Here is a 22,301-nt window from a genome sequence, read left to right on the forward strand (position 1 = left end):
TTATTGGTCTTCAGTAATATTCTAATTTTCTGATATGATGAATTTGAGATTTTCATTTGTTGTCATTTGTAATCATCAAAATTAAACGAAATAAACATTTGAAATATATGAGTTTGTATGTAATGTATGAATATATTATACAAGTTTCACTTTTTAAATGGAATTACTGAAATCAATCTACTTTTTCATGATATTCTAATTTTATGACCAGCACCTGTATAGCTCCTTTTACAGTACGATCAATGGTTCCATCTTTGCGTTTTGGTGGAGTCAGGTGTTTATTATTCTGCTAAAGTTATGAACCATCCCTCATTTTTATTTATTTATTTATTGCCTCAGAGGAACCAGGATTTCTGGAGGTCTTTTAAAGCTTTTCCTTAGTCTTTGACCCTTTCTTTCACTCATTTTCTGTCCACTCCTTGTACCTTACCATAACAGCACATTTTACAGTGTGCATTTTATAGATCAAACTAAAGAAATTAGAATAAACTGTGTTTGTGACCGGCCGCTAACAACGAAGTGCCCTGAGATCCCATTGAAAACTGGTTATTTGCTCACCCCAACTTCTGTGTGTAGACACAAAACTAGTTCATCCCTCAAGTTTAGGAGCCTTTTTCTGACTTGTTAAGTGGCTTAACAAGCAAACAAACAAATAATTCACTAGAAATAGTCAGAAACTGGATATATAATTATTGAAAAGCAAACAACACCCAAAGAAGAACATTTAAAAACCTTCAAAAAGCCTGGTGAACTATCAATCTAGACCACCTTAAAAATTCCAAAAATTAAAACAAACCCAAATCGAAAGCTAAATATAAAAAATAAGGGTAGCTCGAGTTTTTGGCACACTCCTACATGCAATATCGTGACGCTTCAGTGACGTAAAAAGATAGCTGTGTTGTTTTATGGCTCATCTGTATAGAGTGATTAATTTGGCCTAAAAGGCAATCCTAAACAGATTATTTTGACACATTTTTTTGTGCCAAGATCTGCCCACCGCCTTGCTTAGCCGGTGTTTGCTTCATTGAACACAAGATATTTATAGTCATACAGATTGGCTGAGGCCCAAATCTGAGGACTACCAGAGCTTCTATTTTATATAGGAGCCAGCAGGTAGAGGGAAAGCTAGGCTCTTTAGGGACAAAATGTGATGGTTTGTTCAATGTAAGTCAAACCTCTGAATTCCCTTTGAATTGGACAATGTAAATGTAGTAATGTAGTTTAAAACGAACCTAAGCTACTGTAAATGTCTTCCAAACCTTAGTGTCCAGTAAGCTGGCATGGCGCTTAGTAACACAAGAGCTATAAAGCTAAAAATAAATAGTTTACAGCTAAGTTGCACTTAGACGGAATTAATGCTCCCAGCTGAATTGGCCAGCATGAAAGGCTCTGATACTGCAGGAATCTTGTAAGCCTTTTGTCCTTCTAAACTGAATAAACCGACTCATGTTTGTCCTGTTAAACAAGGGTTCAGTCGTGAAGTGCTGGCCACATACCAAGGACATCTCACAAACAAGGAGCACGGGGGTTGTAAATCCTTTTAGGCTCTTCAGTCATAATACGCAACAGAAATAAATTATTATGTCTCGGAACTGCTGAAGTTATTACTCTGCCTTTTATGAGCTTGTTGTAAATACATGGCCAGTGCATGTTCGTCCGTCGTTGTCAGGTCCACGGAGACTTTGTCATCATGGCTCCGATCTCCCTGACATCTCTTATCCTGTTTAAGACAGGATATTTCTCAAAGTGCCACACTGTTCCTGTCTGATCGAACAGGAGGGCTCCCTTACAGCACTGATAAGCTGGCAGGCCTTATAGAGCCTCACTGCTGTTGCAAAGGTGTCCTAGAGCAGTTGTTAATGGCGAGTCTCATGACAAAGAGTTTCAGGTGGGAAGCCGGCCTGTCATCGCTTCCTTCTTTTGGCTTTTGTTGTGGTTCAGCTTCAATAGTTTTTCTTCTGCAGCGAGATCAAAGGCACAAAGGTGTTTCCCACTGCTGCCTGCCACAAAATTTCCTCAGTTTTCCTCAGTTTCATTAGCATAAAACAACAAAAACGTAGACAACTGCATATAAATGAAGTTTGAAAACTTCCATCAGGCTGGTGTCTGTTCTCATTGACCTGGTTGCTTTCCAGCTTCCATTTATCTTAATCTCAACTTTGATTAAATCATTGAATTAAATCTTGCCTGATGAACAAGCAGAATAATTTTGAAGATAACAGAGTGCTTCTGAAATATGACGGACACTCTCTAATTTGATTTGTTTCATAGAAAGTGATCAAATTAGCATTTAATCAAGCCAAATCATTTAATCAGCTGGAAATGCTTCTGTTTATTACATTTTTGTTTTGGTTTCAAGGAAATGGTACAAAAAAATACTTCTAACTCTACACTATGGAACACATAGAACATGACTTGTTTTCTGTTTGACATTATTCATGAAAACTTAGTTTATTTATGCAGCAGAAGTAAAGGATTTAAGTTGATCTTAGCCCTTCAAATGTATAAAATAAAAAACAATAATTTGTATGATTTATTGTTGATGTACTCATTTTTACACTGGGATTAACAATTTGTGGACCACAGTCCAGATCCTGACCCAAATGAAGTGATATCCAGTAAATGTCTCACATTTACTGTAATTAATTTTAAGTGGCACAACCTTTCTAGCCTATATGGGAATTTCCACTGGCTGGCTTCACGCCACAGAGGTACAAGCTTGAGAAAACAATACATGACTGAAGAGAACCAGCATGGTTGTACCTAAAAGAGAAAAGTTGAGGAGAAAATAGTTTTTATCCAGGTTGGTTGAACTGTTATGAGTTCAGTCCTCCTGTAGATGGTTTAAAACACATTTCTCTCAAATGTTTGGAGACGGTGGCAATTAGGATCTGCAACGCTCTTTCATTTTGAGGTCACATGAACCAACTCGTGGAGTATTAAAGGTATCTCACTGCGCTGTGACTGTTGGCGACTCGTTGGCAAACCATGATTGCGAGGGAGTCTCTAAAATGTCTCAAAACATTCGCCTGCGTTTTCAGTTTTCTCGCGTGAGTCGCAGAGACACGCGGTCTTGCCACTTGAATTTTGATCATGTTCAAAGTATTTATGCGGCAATTTTTCTCCCAAATTAGTCTCAATACCTGTTTCAAACGGTTCTCAATTTAGTTTCCTTAGGTTTTAGAGCGCAAGACCTGTTTTTTAACACCTGCATGGTAGTTTTCCTGTGACAGAAAACATCAGAGGCAGTCCCAAATGTCCAGGTCTAAAATCCATGCCAGTGACAAATATTTATATAAAAACTGGTTGAATAAATATTAAATATGGGAGCGGCTGCCAAGGCGGATATGATGTGGGCGGAGGTGGACAACTAAATAAAGTACACAGCCTGAAACAGTTTTTAAAGCCATGCACATAAAAGTAGGTTGTGATTTTCACAAATTGACCACTTAAAACGTAACTGCATGGGTCGCTGGTCGCTTGGTCGCAAACGCTCATAATTCAGTGAGACTGCAATGGAAAATTTGCATGTTTTTTCACAATTTTTGCACAGTTTTGAGTCGGCAGCTAGTCTCGACAGTCTTAACTCGGTGAGATGTTACCTTAAAGAGTGCATGACTGCAGGGAGTTTCTGTTTGTTATTAACATAAAGTCGGGGAGAAGATAAAAGGGAAGAAAACGTTTAGTGGTTTTACCGAAAGCAGAAAGGGTATTTTGATTTGCCTATTTTAAAATCTCTTTATTTTCCTTTTTAAATGGTAGCTTTATTTAAAAAAAAAAAAAAAAAATGTTGAAAACCGGGATAAATTTATTTAAAATTATACAATTTATCAGTTTATTTTAAATTATAAATTTCCTATGGATTTATATTATATTATTTACAACTGATTTTACGTAAAAGTAAAAGCTTACAAATTATCTATATATGATATAAAAATACATAAATCATGTATGTATATTTTGTTCCTTTTCTTAAAAAAAAGTCTTTAGGTGGAGCTTGCTGCCTAATAATTGAAGCCCACTTCTATAGAGTTTGCAGAATGCAGGATGCATCTCTCGTCTGCACGCCTCGTTGTTGGGTTGGGCTCTTTGCTGAGTCAGGGAGTCCGAATCCCAGCAGCGTGACCGACCTCGGCTCTTATTAGTTTGTTCCACAGAGGTGGGGCGTCTAAACTCAGCGAAGCCCACAATAAGGCCTCTGTTAGAGCTCATCACTTTCCCCATTTATTCCCTGGTCGATCCATCCAGCCTCAGCTACTTCAGTCTTCAGTCCAGCTCTAAGCTCTGATGACATTATTCCTGATCAATAGCAACGTCTTAACTGTCAGTTTATCAGTCTCTGAGATTTCAGCGCTCCACAGCTGCCGTCGCAGACAGTTTCTGTTTCTAACCCGAACCTGCTTCTTAGTTGTACAAAGTGTCTCAAAATATTCCTCCTACCACTCTTTAATTGCTGAATAGTGGAGAAAGTTGTGCCAGTAATTGACCAAAAACTCGAGACACTGTAGTTCCAAAAGCTAATGAGCTATGCTCTGGAGCCAAAACAAGTGACCCTGGAGTATTCCTGTCACTGTTCTTTTGCGGTGATTTGTCTTTTATGAGCCATTCCAGCTGCCATCATTAGCTAGTCTTCTTGTATGGCATTGCTGTCACTTACACCAAAAGGTGTCCTCGCAGAGAGGATTTATCCGAGGTGTTGTCACTCCTCAGGACTCCTATAGAAATCTTGCTTCATCCATAGCTTCTTGTCAGGTGGGTGGCTGACTGGATGGGGCCGACCACTAAAATAGAAATACGCTGGGATGGCCAACCACAGCACAGTTTATGCTAACCAAGTGAAAATTTGCGCCGCCATCCTGGTAGGTGCTAAACAATGACACGAGATATTTCAGCAAAAAGATATATACTCAACCAAGAAGCCCAATGTTTTGCTATTTATTATTATAATTGGCAGAATCAGAGCTTGCAGCACATGTTTGCAGATTATATACCAAAAATACATTAAAGTTAATAAAATAAACACTATTCTGTTTGTCTTAGGTCTACATTGCAGTAAAGAATATATTCATTTTGTTGTTATAAACAATAATAGAAAGAACCTAAAAGGCAACAAAAGTTGTTTTCTCCACCACAGTGATGTGTTGGTCATCCAAAACAATAAATTGTCACCCATTTTGTAATCCTTTTTGAAATATAAACAATATTTAAATAAAAACAAACAATTTTGCTCACTCCTGTAAAGGTCCTCCAGTGGACACATCACAAGGGAGGAGAAATGTCAAAAAGTCATTGTCCTAAAGCTTAGCATTAGTGTTAGCCTTAGCTTCTGGTCCGGTGGCCCATTGCTCATTGTTGTGCGATTTAGCCCACTGCTGTTTGCGTACTCAGTTGCTCCCCCTTTTGTATTTTAAAGTACTTCCATACTGCAGACGTGGTGGCATGTTACGTCCCAGCAGCTGTCGTATTATGACTGCTGTACAGCAGCCATACTGATGTAAAACCATGGACAGCAACAAAGATCAGGAGCAGAATGGAAAGGAAATATATCAATATTAGTAACATGTTTTCGTGAATAAAAGCCAGTAGTCTACCAACATGCTTTACCTATTCTATGGTAAAAATCTATTGGCCAAAAAGGGAAATGGTGTATAGACAAGACAAAAGCTTAGTTGTTCATGTTTACATACTGAAGTGCATGTTATAAAGGCCTAAATATTTTTTAAGATTATGGCTCAAAAGACTACATTATATAAGTGCAATTAGCTACAGACACCGGTAGCAGAGCTCTGGTTAGACTAAGTAGACATGTAAAGTACTTAATTATTAAAGTGCAGTTATGTGCTGGTCTAGTAAGAGTGATTACAGCACTTGGTAATTTTATTACAGTAGCTTTAGCATGCCGGGTCGGCATTTTGTTCCTGCTACCACTTGACCAGGTTTCGTAGGAGGCTTATTACAGAATACTCATCTTCTGTTTTCACAATAAGCATAACATGTTAATTTAAGTAAAATAAAGCTCTTTCTCTGCATGGACTGATGACACAGCATACACAAGAACAGTACACAGTGGCAGGTGTAGCAGCCATGAATCTCACCTTGCATCATCAGTTACCATTCTAGTATATTTCTATTACAGTAGGACCGATGCTTTCCTGAATCTAAACTCATTTATAAACCATCTGAAAAGCCTTTTCATTTATTCGTGTAAAGCAACATTCTGCGATTAAATTTGAGAAGCGCTGATGAACACTTTGCATATTCAGAATGAGAAAATACAGGATCCAAATACAATAGAGCCAACAAAACTCCCAGAGCTGTTTTCATGGTTTGGTCCTGCCTCTTATTGGGCTTCTGCCACAGCGTCACACAAGAACTACTGTTCATTTTCAATTAAAAACCAAATTTCTTCTCAACGGTAAACAACAAAAACGGGTAAAGAAAATGAAATCGATGGATGGAAAACCAGAAAACTCTCTTTCGAAACTGCTGATGATGTTGGTTGCCTCACAGTGTCACACCTTCTAACCTGCTGACAGCATTTAACAGAACATATCTTACAGCTTTGCTCTTCCTCTCTTCCTGGCACTGATCTTTGAGTCCTGATCAGTTTCATTGAAACATTCAAGCCAACAGGTCAAATAAAATACTTTAAATATTTGTTCTGTTTGAATCTTATTTGCATAGCTCTTGAAGTCACATAATAATTAGTTGACGCCAGAGCTGTTGTACTCAAGTGCACTTTGTACTGTAGTCTGCATCCTTTTGCACACACACTTCACATTTCTTAGTTTGGAAAGGATTTCGTCTAATGAATCTCAACAGATCTGTAATGTTGTTAAAGTGAGATGTTTAACTGTAGCTTGTTTATGCTTCTCGGGAGAAGTAAAACTTGAGATTTTGAGGACTGAAAATAGTTGCCGGTTGCTTCTGGGTTTCTGTATTTTCTTCTTCTCTCCGTAAATCGGTGTTATTCCACAGAAGTGATCCTGAGCGAGTCATGTGTTGCTGTGTCACACAGTCACTCCGTGTTAGGAATGTTCCAGCTTGTCTGTCTTGGTTCCCTTGTTTAGCTTCCTGCCTGTGACTGGTCCGCGTGTGTACGTCTCCGTGCAAGAACGTTGCCCGATGAAACAACCTATCAGGTCAAGGATTTAAAGAAGCTGACGTTCCTCTTGTGTTTTTGTGGGACTCTCTTCACGAGCTGAAAGCTAGCTGAGGCAGTCCCATGATTACCGCGCCAAAACACACAGTCCCATTATGCTGCGCTGGTGACGCTCAACCCCCCCCCAAGCTCACTTTCACGCGCGGGCGCTCCACGACATGGATGTCAGCCTTATTTGGAAGGTAGAAAGTCCCACTGGGCATGTCGGACGCTTAACTGTTTCAGACACACGGAGCACATTTCGGTTGTTTGGATCCTAACCGGTGGAGACAAGCAAATGCACCTGTGTCACACTGCAGGGTGCTGCAGCTGAGCACGGGGTGAGACCACAACCGCCTGCATGATCTGCTAAACCCCGGCTAACACGAAGCCCTGCCTCCTCCTCTCCTGCTTGTTTGATGTGATTTAGGATGATGGGTCTCAGATGAAATAAACACCTCAGGCCCTGCTGAGTCGAAGTCAGCTGATCTGCAAAAATGAATAATGGGTGATTTTCTGAATTGATTAGTCATTAAGCAAAAAATGGCAACAGCTGTTCATCAAATCTGTGGACGGGCTGCTTTTTTATGACTTCACAGTTCCTCGATATCAAAACTAATGTGCCCATCATGCTTTCTGCTCTTTTGCCTCAAATATGCTTTGGTTCTAACAAAAGCAGGTTTACAGTGCCCCTTTAATACCACAGACGTTTAGCCTTTTTTATGTCTGAGTGGCCCATTCCGATTGTCCTTTTAAAGAGCCATTTGTAATGATGCATCAACCTTAAAATAACCAGTTCCTCTAAATTGGCACCAATTTGTTGGGATTTCTGTCTTTATGTCTGGAAATCTAAAACTAAAGTGCCCCGTGCTACGAGACAGAGGTATTATTTTCTTTGCCGACACCAGTAATAAACCCTTTTTTTTTACCACAAAATTAGCATCTCCATGTTGATGCATGTAGACTTAATGACATGGGGTTGTTAAATTGCCACTGGCAGTTCATTTAGCCTGTGTTTGCTGTTTGCTCCACACACACTCACCGAACTGCAGTTACATCTAAGGACAAGTGTGAAAACGATACCAATTAGGATACCAGCGTACCTTGAAGGCATGCACATCATCTTACGTTGAGAAATGAGTTCTAGCAGTTTTGGTCTAACCTTGAAAATAACATTATGCACAATACCATGGGACATTTCAATATCTTGTGTTTTGTGAATGACTCTCAGCTACTACCACACCATGTTTTAGCTCAATGTCAGCAGAAACAAAGGAATGGCCATTAATGGCAGCCATCTTGAGAAGTTCTTTGTGCTTCACTCTGTTTACATGTGGAATCTCTAAGTTGTTTTGCTATTTGTGAGCTTCTAATGTCTAATTAAACTGCAGATGTTTTGGTGGGAAGGTTGGCTGAATCACAGATCTGAAGACATTCTATTAGGCTGTGTGGATTTTCCTTAATTTGTTTTTTACAGGTTTATAGGTTACTCAGTTATTAAAACTTTTGGGGAAACTTTTTGGTCAATAAATGCATTTATTTTTTGTCCTTAATTTTTTTGGCTTTCAAACTGTTTTTCTTGTTTCTAATTGAGGGGAGGAGAAGCTCTGTAAGGGGTTGATAAGATAACAGCAGACATTCATGTCACTTTGTGTTTCTGCCAGCAGCCTTGACTCTCTATTTCTGGTCAACAGCTGACAACTGTAATCTGAATAACGTCCCCAAAATTTAATATGCAACACACAAGGCAAATCCAACCCTTCACTGTTCTGTATTTCACATGTTTTCTCTGTGTGTCGTCCCTTAGAGTCTGTCCTGTGCAGCGTGTAGGAGGAACCTTAAACAGGAGCCGCAGTGTAACTTTTCTGTCTTCTCTCTTGTTTTGTGGTCCAGGTGGAATCGCGGGACACAATAAACAGCATTTCGCTCAAGTTCGACACCACTCCCAACGAGCTGGTTCAGCTGAACAAGTTGTTCTCCAGAGCAGTGGTGCCCGGCCAGGTGTGAACCGCCGTGCACGCCCTCACTGGTCTATCCAGCTTCCTCACCGCGTCACTGTCCCGCTGTAGCTTCCCGTCGACAGCCACTTACTAACACCTCATTCTCGTTCTGATGCTTCATCATGTCTTCTCTGTAGTTTGCATTAATCACAAATAGTCTTTTTTTTCCTGCATATTTATCTGAAAATCTGGAAAGAATTTTTCAAGAAACACAAGATGCTGCACGTCCATTTCTACCTGCTTTCTAAAGGCAACTTGCTGACTCACTAACTACATCACTGTCCCTCTTAATTGCCAGATAATTACAGCGTCACTTGTCCCATTAGGTTGCAATTCGTTCTGTAAGACCCATTTTGTTTCTTTAAAAAAATAAAAATAAAAAATGAAAATACAAGAACATGTGAGATGCTTAAATTCGACCCGTGATGCTGTAGTTTCTACTTCTGTCTGCCAAACTCTCTGCCAGCTCCCCTGGCTTTGATCTCTGTCCTTTGTTTTTCAGCAATACTCCCAAAATCTAAATCTGTCTTTCTTTCTTTCTTTGGCAGACATCCAGATTTTCTATTTTGTCTCTGTGTTTCCTGGCATGAAAATCAAATCTGGTGGAATGGACGCGAGCCATCGCCAGTCCCCGCTGGCAATCGGCCCCCACCTCTCAGCTTTCGGCAGACGAGTTTAGCATTGTGCAAACAGAATGCAGCGATGGCACTTACTGAGCCATCGTCTCTCCTCTCTTACCACTTCCACAACCAAGACTGAAGTTATTCAGTGACAAAGAAAAGCTTTTCTTCTCGCCAAAAGGGCTTTGGCCAGATTAATATTTAAACCCACAATATTCCCAGTTTGAGTCAGAAAATTATCAATAAATAAACAAACTTGTGTAAAATACCAAGGTGAGACAATAGAATTGGGGATAGTTTTTAACCTGCCTTGATAACTGCACACAAAATGAATAATTTAACATTCTGAGACATTAATTTAATGATTGCTGATTTGATAAGCCACACCATCCACACCCCTTTGTGCTCATATTTGTAGCTCAAATATGAGGCAACACCCAGGGGACAGTTTGCTCAATGCAAATACCTCCAATGTAAAGCTCAGAAAGTGCTCTTATAAGCATCTTTGAATTATGCAAATTTATATTTGATGCAGCGTTTTCTTTAATCTCCATCAGAAACTCTTGTAAGTGTGACAGTAACAGGTTTCAGGAGGTTCCTGACACAGTCCAACAGCCACCAACTCTGAATTTCATGTAAAACAACAACTCGTGCTCATAATATTTGTTCAGGTTAAACAGATAAATGCAATGTGTTTATTTAGTTTTCTTTACTGTTAAACAAATTTCCTTTCCAATCATTAGTTTTCACTTTGGGCTAAGCTAACATTCTCAGACTCTAAATTGACTCTCTGTCGTTTGAATATTGACACAACAGCTAAAAGTCCATTCCAGGTCATAACTTTTATGACTTTGTAAAAACTCAGTTTGGCCAATACATGAAATGTTAGCTTGTTCTTTATTAGCTAGCCAGTTAGCTTCTTTATGGCCTCATCACACAGCAGAAGGAGCTCAACAAATGGTTTATAAAAGAGGTAAATGTCATGCTGTGTTAAGGGAATTACGATGGGATTTTTTATTTTTTACCGTTTTTTGACATTTCAGAAACCAAACAGTAAATCGATTTATTGGGGAAACAATACACAGCTTCATCAATAATGCATATAGTAATCTACTGCAGCCCTGTAAAAAAAAACAAAAAACAAAACAATAAATGCTAGCATGAACTAAATTCCTAACTTCAAAATCCACAAGTCTTGACACCCAATCATTGCCATTTTTCACACTCTGTCATGTTGTCACTTTCCCTCCCTGTGTTTTACCTGTTAACAACATGAGACCTCTCACGTGATTTCATGTTTTTCTACCTTGCCGATCATGTTTCTGAGTTGTGCGCGAGAGATTTTCTGTCTCTGCTTGTGTGCATGTGTGTGGTGCACGTTTGCACAAGGGGCAGCACCTGTGTAAATATGGACATGGATTGTGCCTGCAGGTTCTGTACGTTCCTGATCCTGACTACGTCTCCAGTGTTGGAAGCTCCCCCTCCCTCAGTCCCATCAGCCCCCTGTCTCCCACATCCTCCGAAGCTGACTTAGAAAAGGTGACGGTATGTTGATGCACGATCGCACACTCTCAGAGAAATCCCATATGTTATGGAAGGAATCAAGATGAGCAAAATATTCAGATTTCTTCTTTTCAGTGACCAGAGACAGAACGAGTTTGCTATCATCAGTCATGGAAAATATTTCTGTAAAAAATTCTCTTTGCTGTTATCTTCAAGAGTTGCTCGTCGCTGAGGCAGGCGGTCGATATTGAGACATCCACAGGTTCAATTTGCCCCATAAGATCAGCTTTTAGACCCTTGAGCTGCTGATTATTGTACATGATGGTCTTTTTTGTTTTACACACACACACATGCATAAAAAATCTCTTTACTCACTGCCACTCACATCTGCACCTGTGACAAATGCATACATACTGACTTGTTCCTCTCAATTTTAGGGTTCTGCTCATTGTTGGCCTAAAGATGAGCAACAAGCATAATGTGTCACATTGTCAACTTCAGAGAACACAAGCAGCCCAAAGGAGAAACCTGCCATGTAGTTTTTAGACATTAAGGATTGTGTGTGTATGTTCTGTTCAAATACAGAGCCTATTCTGCTTCCATCAGAGAGTCACATGATCACTCATGCTGTATGGCAAGCTTCCTTCGTTAGTTTATCATGATGCTGTACATAATTAAAATAGTTGTCTCATTCATCAGTAGGCTGTACAAATTGTCTGGGGGACATTCCATTGCGGGGTGGGGGACTCTAATATCAGTTGGTTTATTGAGGTCCTTAGATTGGCTCTGCTGGGGCCCTAGTGGAGCTCTGAGAAGACAATAAAACTTGACTATGTAGAGGTAGTATAAGCAATAACAACCTTTGTGGGGGGGGGTCTGAAGTCCCCGGCCACCTGCCCTCTCATCTATCACTCTCTTAGGGCTCTAGTGTGAGGCACTTGAGTGACTTGTCACTCAGTTCCCCATCCACTGACAGATTACCTTTTTAATACAAGTAGCCCCGCTGCCTGACTCAGACTCTACACAGTGACTCTCAGTCTGGGTCAAACCTAAGAACTCAGTTTCTCATGTGGTGCGATGGTCTCGCTCTAGCCTTTTTCTGAAAACAATGTCTACGCAACCAGCAATGCATACTGAGGCCATGGAAAATAAACATAGCTGTACGCAACACATAGGACGTTGATGTCCATCATGGCAGAATAGACTGTCTTGATGTGGGCTTCATAGACCAGGGTCAGGATGTGTGTTACTCCCAGCAGTTACAAACATATCTGTTCACTCTTATAGGTTATGAGAATCTTTTTTTTTTTTAATTTCTGTCCAGAAAGTTTTGATGTTTTGCACTAAAGCAAGGATATAAGATTGTATTTGATACACGTTCACTTATACTGTGAAGCACTTTTAGTGCTTGTCTAGGTGATGATTTCATTGTGGTTTCTAAAGTAAAAACAGCAACGACTTTTGATTTAGCTTTGGATGTAGATGAAAAATGCTGTCATGTATAACCAACAATAATGTAATATTTTTGAGAAATACACAGTAAATATAATATTTATATTTCTTGTTTCCTTCAGATCTTCATGATTATCATTTTCATAAACAAAGGCATTTTGCTAACATCTGTTGTGATTTAATTCTGTTAATCAATCAGCCTAATAAACAGCCTGATTGTCATTTTAGATAATGGGCACTAACCCCTGATTATATCCGGAGAACAAAGATAAATGTACTGATGATGTATCTTCAGTCCAGGCAGCTTTGCCAGTTTGGCTGTTACGGATCAAATGCTTTTGATTATTTTGGAACCAATCTGGATTTAATACATTTTTAATCCAAAATAAATCCACCACTGCAGACATGCAGCAGAATAAACCTGCTTGACCAATTATAAAATATACTAACCTTAATAATATTGTCATATTTTATAAATCCCAAAAGAGGAATAAAGACAACAGTCATTGGCCATGATTGAATTTTAAAGGAGTTTCTCATTAACTACAAGCCTGTTTGAGACTTGTTTGTAGCTAGAGTGCACTGTTGTTCATTAAGTTTAGCAACTTCTGCACTGTTCTTTGCACAATCAGCACATTCTGGCACAGAAACACCTTTTTTTTTCCCCAAAGTATTTTCAGATAGTTGAGTCTGTTTCTGATTCTGAGGCCCCAACAAGTGGCTGCAAAGAAGGTTACTCTTCATTTTGCAGTAAATATTGGATGCCTCTTCAACAAACAGTCTACTTTGTCCCTACTTCTAAACAAGCTAAGGGTTTCATTTCTAGTCCACATAGTGTGTTTCCTAGGTTGTAGCAATGGGTTCATGTGGCAGAGGGATCATAGTGACTGTGCGTGTTTTTAATTTATTCTCTGTATGTTGAGAAAACCTTTATACGATGACCTTGAATCTGTCGGGAGTGTATTCTGTGCACATCTCAATAGCTCAGGGTGAAGCCAGGCCTTGCAAAGCTTTTAAAATAAAATAATAAGTATTATTTTTAAATCATCTTTTTCACTGTGACACAGAGAATAGTTGTTTAAGATGTGCACACACCTTCTCACATCAGTAACACTGTAGCTGCAGAATTTAGCAAAAGCTGGAGTTTTTAATCTAATCAAATCTGCACACAAAGTTTTACCAATTTAGACTGTTTGATTTGTTTCCAAGGTGACACGAGGCTTAAAAGTAACACATTTATTTATAAAGTTAAACAACTCAAAGTGTCAGAAACTACCATAGGAATGACTGTGTTTTTACCTCATAAACCAAAGTGCAATCAAAGGAAACAGGAAGGGACTGAGAATTGACCCTTGTGGAACTCCATAAGCAGCGCCAACTTTATTTTTTTTATGTAAACCATCATTTTTAGCATACTGTTGTTCTTTTGTATCATTGATGCCATTGCTCCTAAATTATTGAGCATCAATATCTGACTAGTTCTCAGAAATGGCATAGGCAGATTTCCCAAAAAATGGAAAACATGTACCTGAAACGGCATTTTAAAAAAGCTGTTTGCTTTATTTATTTATTCATTTTTGTTAATAATTAACTGCACAATTGTAAGTGTATCCGGCTTTTTAAGGTTCATCTTTTAACCTAAGCAGTTTACACAGAAAAGATCATGTAAGATATGGACTATTATTGAAAAGTCCTCCGCAGAATCTCGGCTTTTGATTGACATCCCTCTTGATTGGATTCATTATTTCATTCACCTTTGTTTCTTTATACCGAGATGATTACATGTGGCACAAATGTGATTAGCCACTAGAACTAAAGTATATGTCATTGCCCAATTCAGCTGATCTTTGTATACTGGGGTTTAGTTTTCTTTTATTAGTCCCCATCTATATAACATGACATTACAGTGAGACTGATTGCGTATTGTCTGTGTATGAAGTGACTTCAGGTCTGATCCAGTCAGCCGAACACATCCTATCCTCACAGCTCTTAAGAGCAGCGCTGTAAGCTCTCTCCCCCAGGTACTGTGTCTGCAGCATCCGAACGATCCAATCATTGAGCACTGCAGGAAGCCCAGTAGTCTCTTAAGTAATATGTCTGTTTGTTGGTCTCCATGGAAACATGGGTCTTGTTTTGTGCTTTTGCAAGAAAATGGATGTTGCAGGACCACTACAGTCAGTCCACTTGAATTGTGACGCGTCCCGACCACAGGCGTTTCCCCTCGGTCGCCTCAGTCGGTTCATTTCTCCGCGGCCGCCCAAAAAAAAATATAGGCCCCCGTTCATTTGCCACCTATTTATTTAGGTCATTGCTTGCGAGAACAGGAGCATACTCTGCGTCTCTCGACGGGGGAGGATCAGAGAGGGGGGCCTGTGACTGCATAGAAATTAAGCCTTTAAAAGTGATGCTGTGTCTGATATTTAGAGCAACTAATGAATGGAGCTGCTCGCTCTTCCAGACAAGCAGCCAGGCAGCAATTATTCCAGGCAGAGGAAGTGTGCTTGGAAGGCAGAATGGAGGGAAGATTACCTCACTCGATGTGTCAACTCTGTTCGTGTTGGTAGAGGTGGTGTGTGTGTGTGTGTGTGTGTGTGTGTGTGAGAGAGAGAAAGTGTTCCTTTATGTCAGCTATTAATGTTTGGGGGACGCTTTCTTCCTTCCAGTGTGTACATGTGAGTGAATTCATATCAAAAAGGTGAAAGCAGCATTCAAGTGCTGTTTAACTTTTTTTTTTTTAATATTTATTTATTTTTCAACCACAGGAAGGACCTTTTATAACTCTCTCTGTGTCTCGTTTTCTCCAAAATCCCCAGCATCTCTTAATTACGAGCTTATTTTGGTGCTTGGCACACTCGTCGTAATGAGGATATTATCAAAATGAATGGTTCCAGGAGGTGTATAGTAATAGCAGCGCGAGCAGTAAATAGCTAGTGAAACCCTAAAGAAGAGGAGTGCTCTTAAGAGGAAGGAACTGCTCTCGCATTCATGTCTTTACCGTTGGAATATGATAGTACTCAAATCCAGCACACATTTAAAAAGCTTGGTAGATGTGCAAGGAACTCGCCAAATATTCAGAGCTACAAAAGAAAATCCTTGTGTAGTTTATCTGTTAATAATTAGATTAATTCAGTCTGAACAGCTATGTGCTCCACACTGAGCCAAAAGCCACACCTGCCTAATAAGCTGCTGGGTTTTATTTGTCAAACCAAATTGATAATTGCTCTGCGACAGTTTGAACCGATTCAAACACCGTCACCAGTTCTTACCTGGTCCCTCCTCAGAGCCGTGCACAGGAGTGTCAGGTCATAACTAGTTTGCCAGTGTCCTAAAACAAAAACCTATTTCACTCACACTGTACCTATGGAAACCATCTCTATTTTAGTCCTCACTCTGTTGTGCCTGTGTTGAAGAAAAGTCTGCGTTTCTTTATAGCATTCTCTCATCTTCCTAATTTATTGATTTATGTTCGTTTTGGGCCATCAGCCCAGTACAGTTCTAGTTTATTTATTTCAGACACACTGGTCCATGTTATAAAAAAAAAACAAGCAAAGCAAAATGAAATTCAGCTAAATACATAAAATAAATGTTACATTTTATAAAGAAAAATGCAGCTATTATAGCCCATATTTATTCCAGTGTTTCCTGAAGCTTGATGAATATCTTGTGTCACTTATTACAGCCAGAGCCTATATTTTTTTTCACCAAGTGAACATAAATTTATACATATAATTTCTCAAGCATGAGAAGTGGAAACCTGATTCGACACAAACATCTGAGTAAGACTGTCCATCTTCAGAGCTTGAGCAAGTTTGTAATTGTTTAATTCTGTATTTAAAAAAAGTGTTTCTGAAGTTATTGTCGTTAATATTCTCTTAGTGTTGACACCAATATGTTTTTAAGATTTGTTTAGCTTCCAGTTTGTTCTTCTAACATGGAATATATTTCTGAAGTGTTTAGGTATCTGGTTTTCTGATACACTGGTTCTTAAAGTTGGGGTCAGGACCCCACTGTTGGTCATGAAACACAAAATGCAGGGTCTTAAGATGATCTACAAAAATCAAATTATTAATAAAACAAATGCCAATGACGTATTTAGTCCTGACAGCTACAAAGAGATAAAAAAAACAGCTGCCAAAAAATAGATGAAAGATAATATATAGGTTGGGAAGGCTTTGTAAAATGACTTTTCAGCAGTGTTTGTGTACTTCAACCAGCAACAACTAAAGTCTCAGTACTTTATGACTTCTGAAAGTTAGGGAACCAGTGTTCTAATATAATGACAAGATAAGATGTTGGGGTCTGGTTGTAAAATCTTAAAATCTTTCTTAAAATAATAACAATTTAATCTCATTTCCAGCCACCATATTAAAGAAAATACAACTTTTACTTCTTTCAGGGTAAAAAAAACAACATTATTTATTTATTTAAAATATTTAGTCTTCAACCTTTATTCCCAAATGTTCTTGCAGAGTGCTTGCATGTAACTACAACAATATAATTAAGCAACTTTAAAAAGGAATGTAGAAAAATCTGAAAGTTGCACACAGCTGTTTTTGACAGGGTTTTAAATTCATCCATTTAGGGTGAGTTTGATTTTGGACCTTTATGATGATTTCAGACCAACATTTTATATACATATAGATAGATAGATAGATAGATAGATAGATAGATAGATAGATAGATAGATAGATAGATAGATAGATAGATAGATAGATAGATAGATAGATAGATAGATAGAAAGAAATGCCACATAAAATCCTGCTGCATATCTGCTGTGAAATGGCAACCAATCTAGAAACTTTTCAGTGTGCTTGTTGTACACTTCTGCCCATGCTTCAGAAAGTAAATTCCATTTTTTTCTTGATGCAGTTTTATTATTTTGTTTTTCTCTGATGCATCGTAAAGCCAGATAAGACAGCGCTGAAGTGTGCTCCTGCTCTTGCTTTGTCTCCTGGTCTGCTGGTCTTGGCAGAAAGAAACAAACCCTCTTGGAGGCCTGGAATGTTGGATTGTTGGCTGGTGGTCTGACTGGTTCTGAGTGTGGAAGCAGGCGAGCGTGTACGGGTAACTGCCGACCATCTTTCTGTCATCGGCGTGTTTGGCAGCCTCCACTCGCTGGCACGGTTGCTCTCTGCTCATCTTGGTGGGCGCTGGTGTCCTTTTCCGTGCTTTCCGGCCCTTCCGGCCCTTCCCTGCACTCCTGCTGACACGCACGCCCTCCCTTACAACTTTCTCCTTCTCTTCCTACTGGGACCTGATCTAAAATGGTTTTTCTGATGAAGAACTAGTTTTGGTTACCTGTAAAATCGGAAGGAACCTTCTAAAATTCAGTGTCTTTTATGCTTTTTATGGGAATAAAGGACAACTAAAAATGATGAGCTCCTCAGTAACAGCTCGTTGGTGCTACAGCCTGACAGTAATTCTAGGTGAGACAAACAACAGCACAGATTGTACTTGATAACATCTCAGCTGTCTGAATCATCACTGTGTGCTTCTTTACTTGAAAATGCCCACTGGGTGGAGCTGTGGGTTGGTTTTTAGTTCCTCCCCGTGTGACGGTCAAGGTCAGAGCAGAGAGGCATCTGCAGATTGTGTGAAATTTTTATCATGACAAAATCCTTTTAATATGCCTCAAACATAAAAGTGCACATTTTTAGGAAACATTATCCCATCCAGCTGTTTCTCTTCCGTGTGGCTTGCATTAAGGCCATAATTTCCAGAAGCCTCATCTTCTACATTTCTTTTCTTCTTTCACTTTTAACTGTGAATGAAGAAAGACATATTGGTGTGAAACTAAAAGGATATTGATTTACTGGTGTTGGCCCCACCACAACTGCCATTAATCAGTGTTACACCCATCTCCTGTCCCCCACAATTCTGTCGGGAGAAAAAAGAAAAGTTATTAGGCAGGACCAGTGGCACAGCTCATAAATAAACCCCACAAACAGATGGATGTCACACAGGTTTTAATTTGTACAGAGTTCCTGCAGAGGTTTGAAAAGTATGGAAGTCTCCAATTATAAACCCATATTTTATTCACAATAGAACTTAGTACATGTTTCAAATGTTGAAACTAAGAAACTGTACAATTGTGGTCATTTTGAATTTTATGACAACAACACATCAGAAAAGTTTTAACAAGCTCAACAAATGGCTGTAAACATAAGTGTCAACAGGTCAGTAAGAGGACTGGGTATAAGAAGAGAATTTTAGAGAAGTTGAATTTTTCAGAACTAAATATGGACAGAGGGTCCCCAGTTGAACAATTTCAGAAAAATGTTTTTTCAGTGGAAATTGGGGACTACTTTGAAGACTCCATCATCTACAGTTCATAAAATCCTCCAACGCTTTCAAGAATCTGGAGAAAAGTATGAGCTTGAAGGACAAGACAGTATTGGATACCCATGATCTTTGGGCCCTCAGGGGCCTTTATTAAAAACAGCTCTGATTCTGTTCTGGAGTCAGGAACACTTCAACAAATCATTGTCTGTAAACACAGTTCTCCATGCTCCATAAATGCTGCTTAAAGCTCTAGTGCGTTAGTGCCAAGGGTTTGGGCAGCTTACACACCTGGAAAGGCACTATAAATGCAGAAAAATATGGGTTTTAGAACAATGACAGCTAGTAGTTTAACCCAGGACTGTTGAAAAGCCTCCATCAGACAAGAACGGGACAGCATTCTGCTCCAAAACCTCCAGCAGCTGCTCTCCTCAGGTCCTGATGGTAAAAGAAGAGAAGACGTTTCTCTGTGAGAAACATGACCATGTCCCGACTTTTCTGAGATGTTGCCCCAAAATTACATTTATCTTTTTCCAAAAAGATATTTAAAAAAAGGTACAATTTCTTAGTTTAAATATTTGATTTGTTTTTGTTGTTCCATTGTGTATAAAATATGGGTTTATGAAACTTGCATTGCATTTTGTTTGTATTTTCATTTTACCCAAAACACCAACTTTTTCAGAATTCGGGTTAGTCGTGAGTCCAGTATACAGATGTTTCCGTAGTGAAGTAGACTGTACTAAACATTTAGTGCATGCTGGTTCTTTGAGTAATGAGAAAATTCTATTTCCACTCTATCATGTTCGCAGACAAGTTTCAGTATTTTCTGTTTTACCCATTCACAAAAATACCCCTTACAATTTGGAATGTAGTGGATGTCAACCCTCTTTACTTTGGGAACACACAATTTGCTTAATTAGTGCTTTTTTCCTTGCCATTTGACAGGATGATTAAAGCTTTTAAAAATGGAAGGTGTTATTTTATTTGGCACATTAATAATATATGTGAATTACAGTGGATCCCATATTTTTTTTATTCCCTGTCATTGTTAATATCTTAACATTCCCCATAGAAGGAGTTTAATCTTCTCAAACTGGTCTAAAGTTGTCATTTTTGTTGCTTAAAGTTTAGCGTTTCTCTTCTAGGTCTCGAGAGAATTAAATTACAAGGTATGTCTTACCTTCAGGAGCCCAAGATTTACAAAGTTGTAGGTGGCATCATGCAGGTAATTGCATATTCTCAGACTTCCTTTAGTTAATTAGGATCTTCTTGGCATTACACGCTCCCAGAACTCAGTCCTTTTTCTAAGACTGCAACTAGACTTTTTCATAACTCATTTCAAATATAACCAAATTAATTTTTTCTGCTTTTTTTTTTTTTTTTCCTCCTCCTCCTGACTTCTGTCTTACTGTCTTCGTGCCTTTACTGTTCTGCTTGTCTAGACGAGGCTTAGTGTGTGGGATATAATAAAATGGCAGGTGAATTTAGTATTGTCCCTCGCAGCACAGCACTCTGGCATCAGCTGAGAAAATATTGAATTCCTTACAGGCCAGCGTGGGACAAACACTAGTCAAATATTAGAGGGCAAAAACGGAAAAGCAATATCCACCTCGACGGGAAGAATTTTTTGGCACGAAAAGGTGCCTAAAGCTGTATTGATTCATCAGCTGCACTTTCCTTTCCATGCTAGTTAGCAAATTCTACCGAGCCGCTACATTAAATCATTAATTCCTAATCAGGATACTTGTTCCTGGGAGTGTACTTGGGAAGATTAGCTCAGTAATTCAAATTATAGGGACAAAACAATTAGCTTTACATGTACTCTGATTCGACTGCAGCGCTAACTGCTGCGTCTGACAGGATGTGAACTGCAGTCAGCTGCTGGGCTCTGAAGTTGAGTTCAGAGTTCATAAAAAGGTGATGATGAATAAGTTTAAAGAAGGCTTCAACTTTCCAGATAAGGAGGGAGCTGTGGAAGATCCTAAGTTTAGTTCATTTAGATCAAATTTTAAGTTTGTGCTGTTGAATGGCTTTAATAATAGAATAGATTAACAAAATAACTCAAAGCAAAAGAGAAAGTATAATAAGTTGAGGCCTGGCATTCCTTGAAGGAAGGCATATCATGGGTTTTAAACTAAGATCGTTTTATGATGAGAAGGCAGAGTTTTGGTCAGATCTTATAAATGCTGTTGGGCAAGATGTAACAAGATATTGTGAGATGTGTTGAGGATGTCTCCCAGCTAACGCCACATCAGATTTTAGCTCAGTATGTTTAAACTTGGTTAAGTTACAGACATTTCAGTGTCTGTTGGTGCTCAGAGTTGTCAGGATTGTGGACAACAGAAAAGAACCCTGAGCGCAGACTCATAGTAAAATAAACAAAACAAAAGCTGACGAGGCAGCAACTCAAAAGAACAAAAATCCTAAACACGGTGGGCAGAACAACAAGGAGACAAGGTACGCAGCAAACGGCAAACAAAAAATAATGAACCAGCGACCAGTGGGAGAAATGACCGGGTATTTGAGTGCTGAGGGTAACGAGGGAAGTGGAAACAGGTGAGTGAAGATGATTGCGGACAGGTGGAGATGGGAGTGAATACTGAGCAGGAACTCAAACAGGAAAAACCCAAAACTGAAAACAACAACAAGAATAATAAAGAAAACAGAACCGAAAACACAAAAAATCCAAATCCTTACAAGAGTATAGGTTTTTAGCTACTTTCATGCCAAATTTTAGCTCAGTATCTGTACAATTGACTGACTTACAGCCATTTTTGTGTTTGCAAAGATTGCTTTATTCTAGCGGCTTTCTTGATTTGAGTTGACTGCAGATGTACATTCAATGATTACCTTCTGAGAGTTTCACTAAGACCTGTCCTGTGGTTGATGAGATATTTTGCTGATTCCACTCACAAACACAGACACAGACAAAAACATCATTGCAGCTTTGCCTTCCAGGGTTTGCTTTGAATGGTGTTAAATAGAAGCCAGTTTAAAATTAGAAAATGATTAAAAATGACTCCAAAATTGTTAATTGGAGAAAGAGCCGCTCCATCACACTGGAAAGATCTGGAACCACTGTTATAAACTACCAAGGTGAAAACACAGCAGAACATGATTGGATCAGTGCTGGAGAGATTGAATTTTATTACAGCATGCTCGATACTTCATCTGGAGTGCAATGTACCAAGAACATATAACAGAAACAGCCTTCAGAAGCTATGCAAAGTGTATTTTTTAAGGCTGACGGCTCGTTGACAGGTTTTGTTTGTACAGAGCCAGACATGCTGAGGTAGAGCTTTGGAG

The 22,301-nt window shown here is 39.0% G+C and overlaps 1 protein-coding gene across 5 annotated transcripts in view; it reads left to right on the plus strand.

Moving 5' to 3' along the window:
* oxr1a (oxidation resistance 1a) overlaps positions 1-22,301 on the plus strand; it is a 210,160-nt gene that overhangs the window by 158,858 nt on the left and 29,001 nt on the right. For 4 of the 5 annotated variants that reach the window (XM_017413195.3, XM_017413194.3, XM_017413199.3 and 1 more), the window contains 2 exons: positions 9,035-9,142; positions 11,193-11,306. In XM_017413195.3, coding sequence (XP_017268684.1) covers positions 9,035-9,142; positions 11,193-11,306 — 222 coding nt within the window. The remainder of the gene's footprint in view (positions 1-9,034; positions 9,143-11,192; positions 11,307-22,301) is intronic. The other variant, XM_017413196.3, reaches the window with a different exon arrangement.

Source organism: Kryptolebias marmoratus, linkage group LG16 (genome assembly GCF_001649575.2).
Source record: "Kryptolebias marmoratus isolate JLee-2015 linkage group LG16, ASM164957v2, whole genome shotgun sequence".
Taxonomy (NCBI): domain Eukaryota; kingdom Metazoa; phylum Chordata; class Actinopteri; order Cyprinodontiformes; family Rivulidae; genus Kryptolebias; species Kryptolebias marmoratus.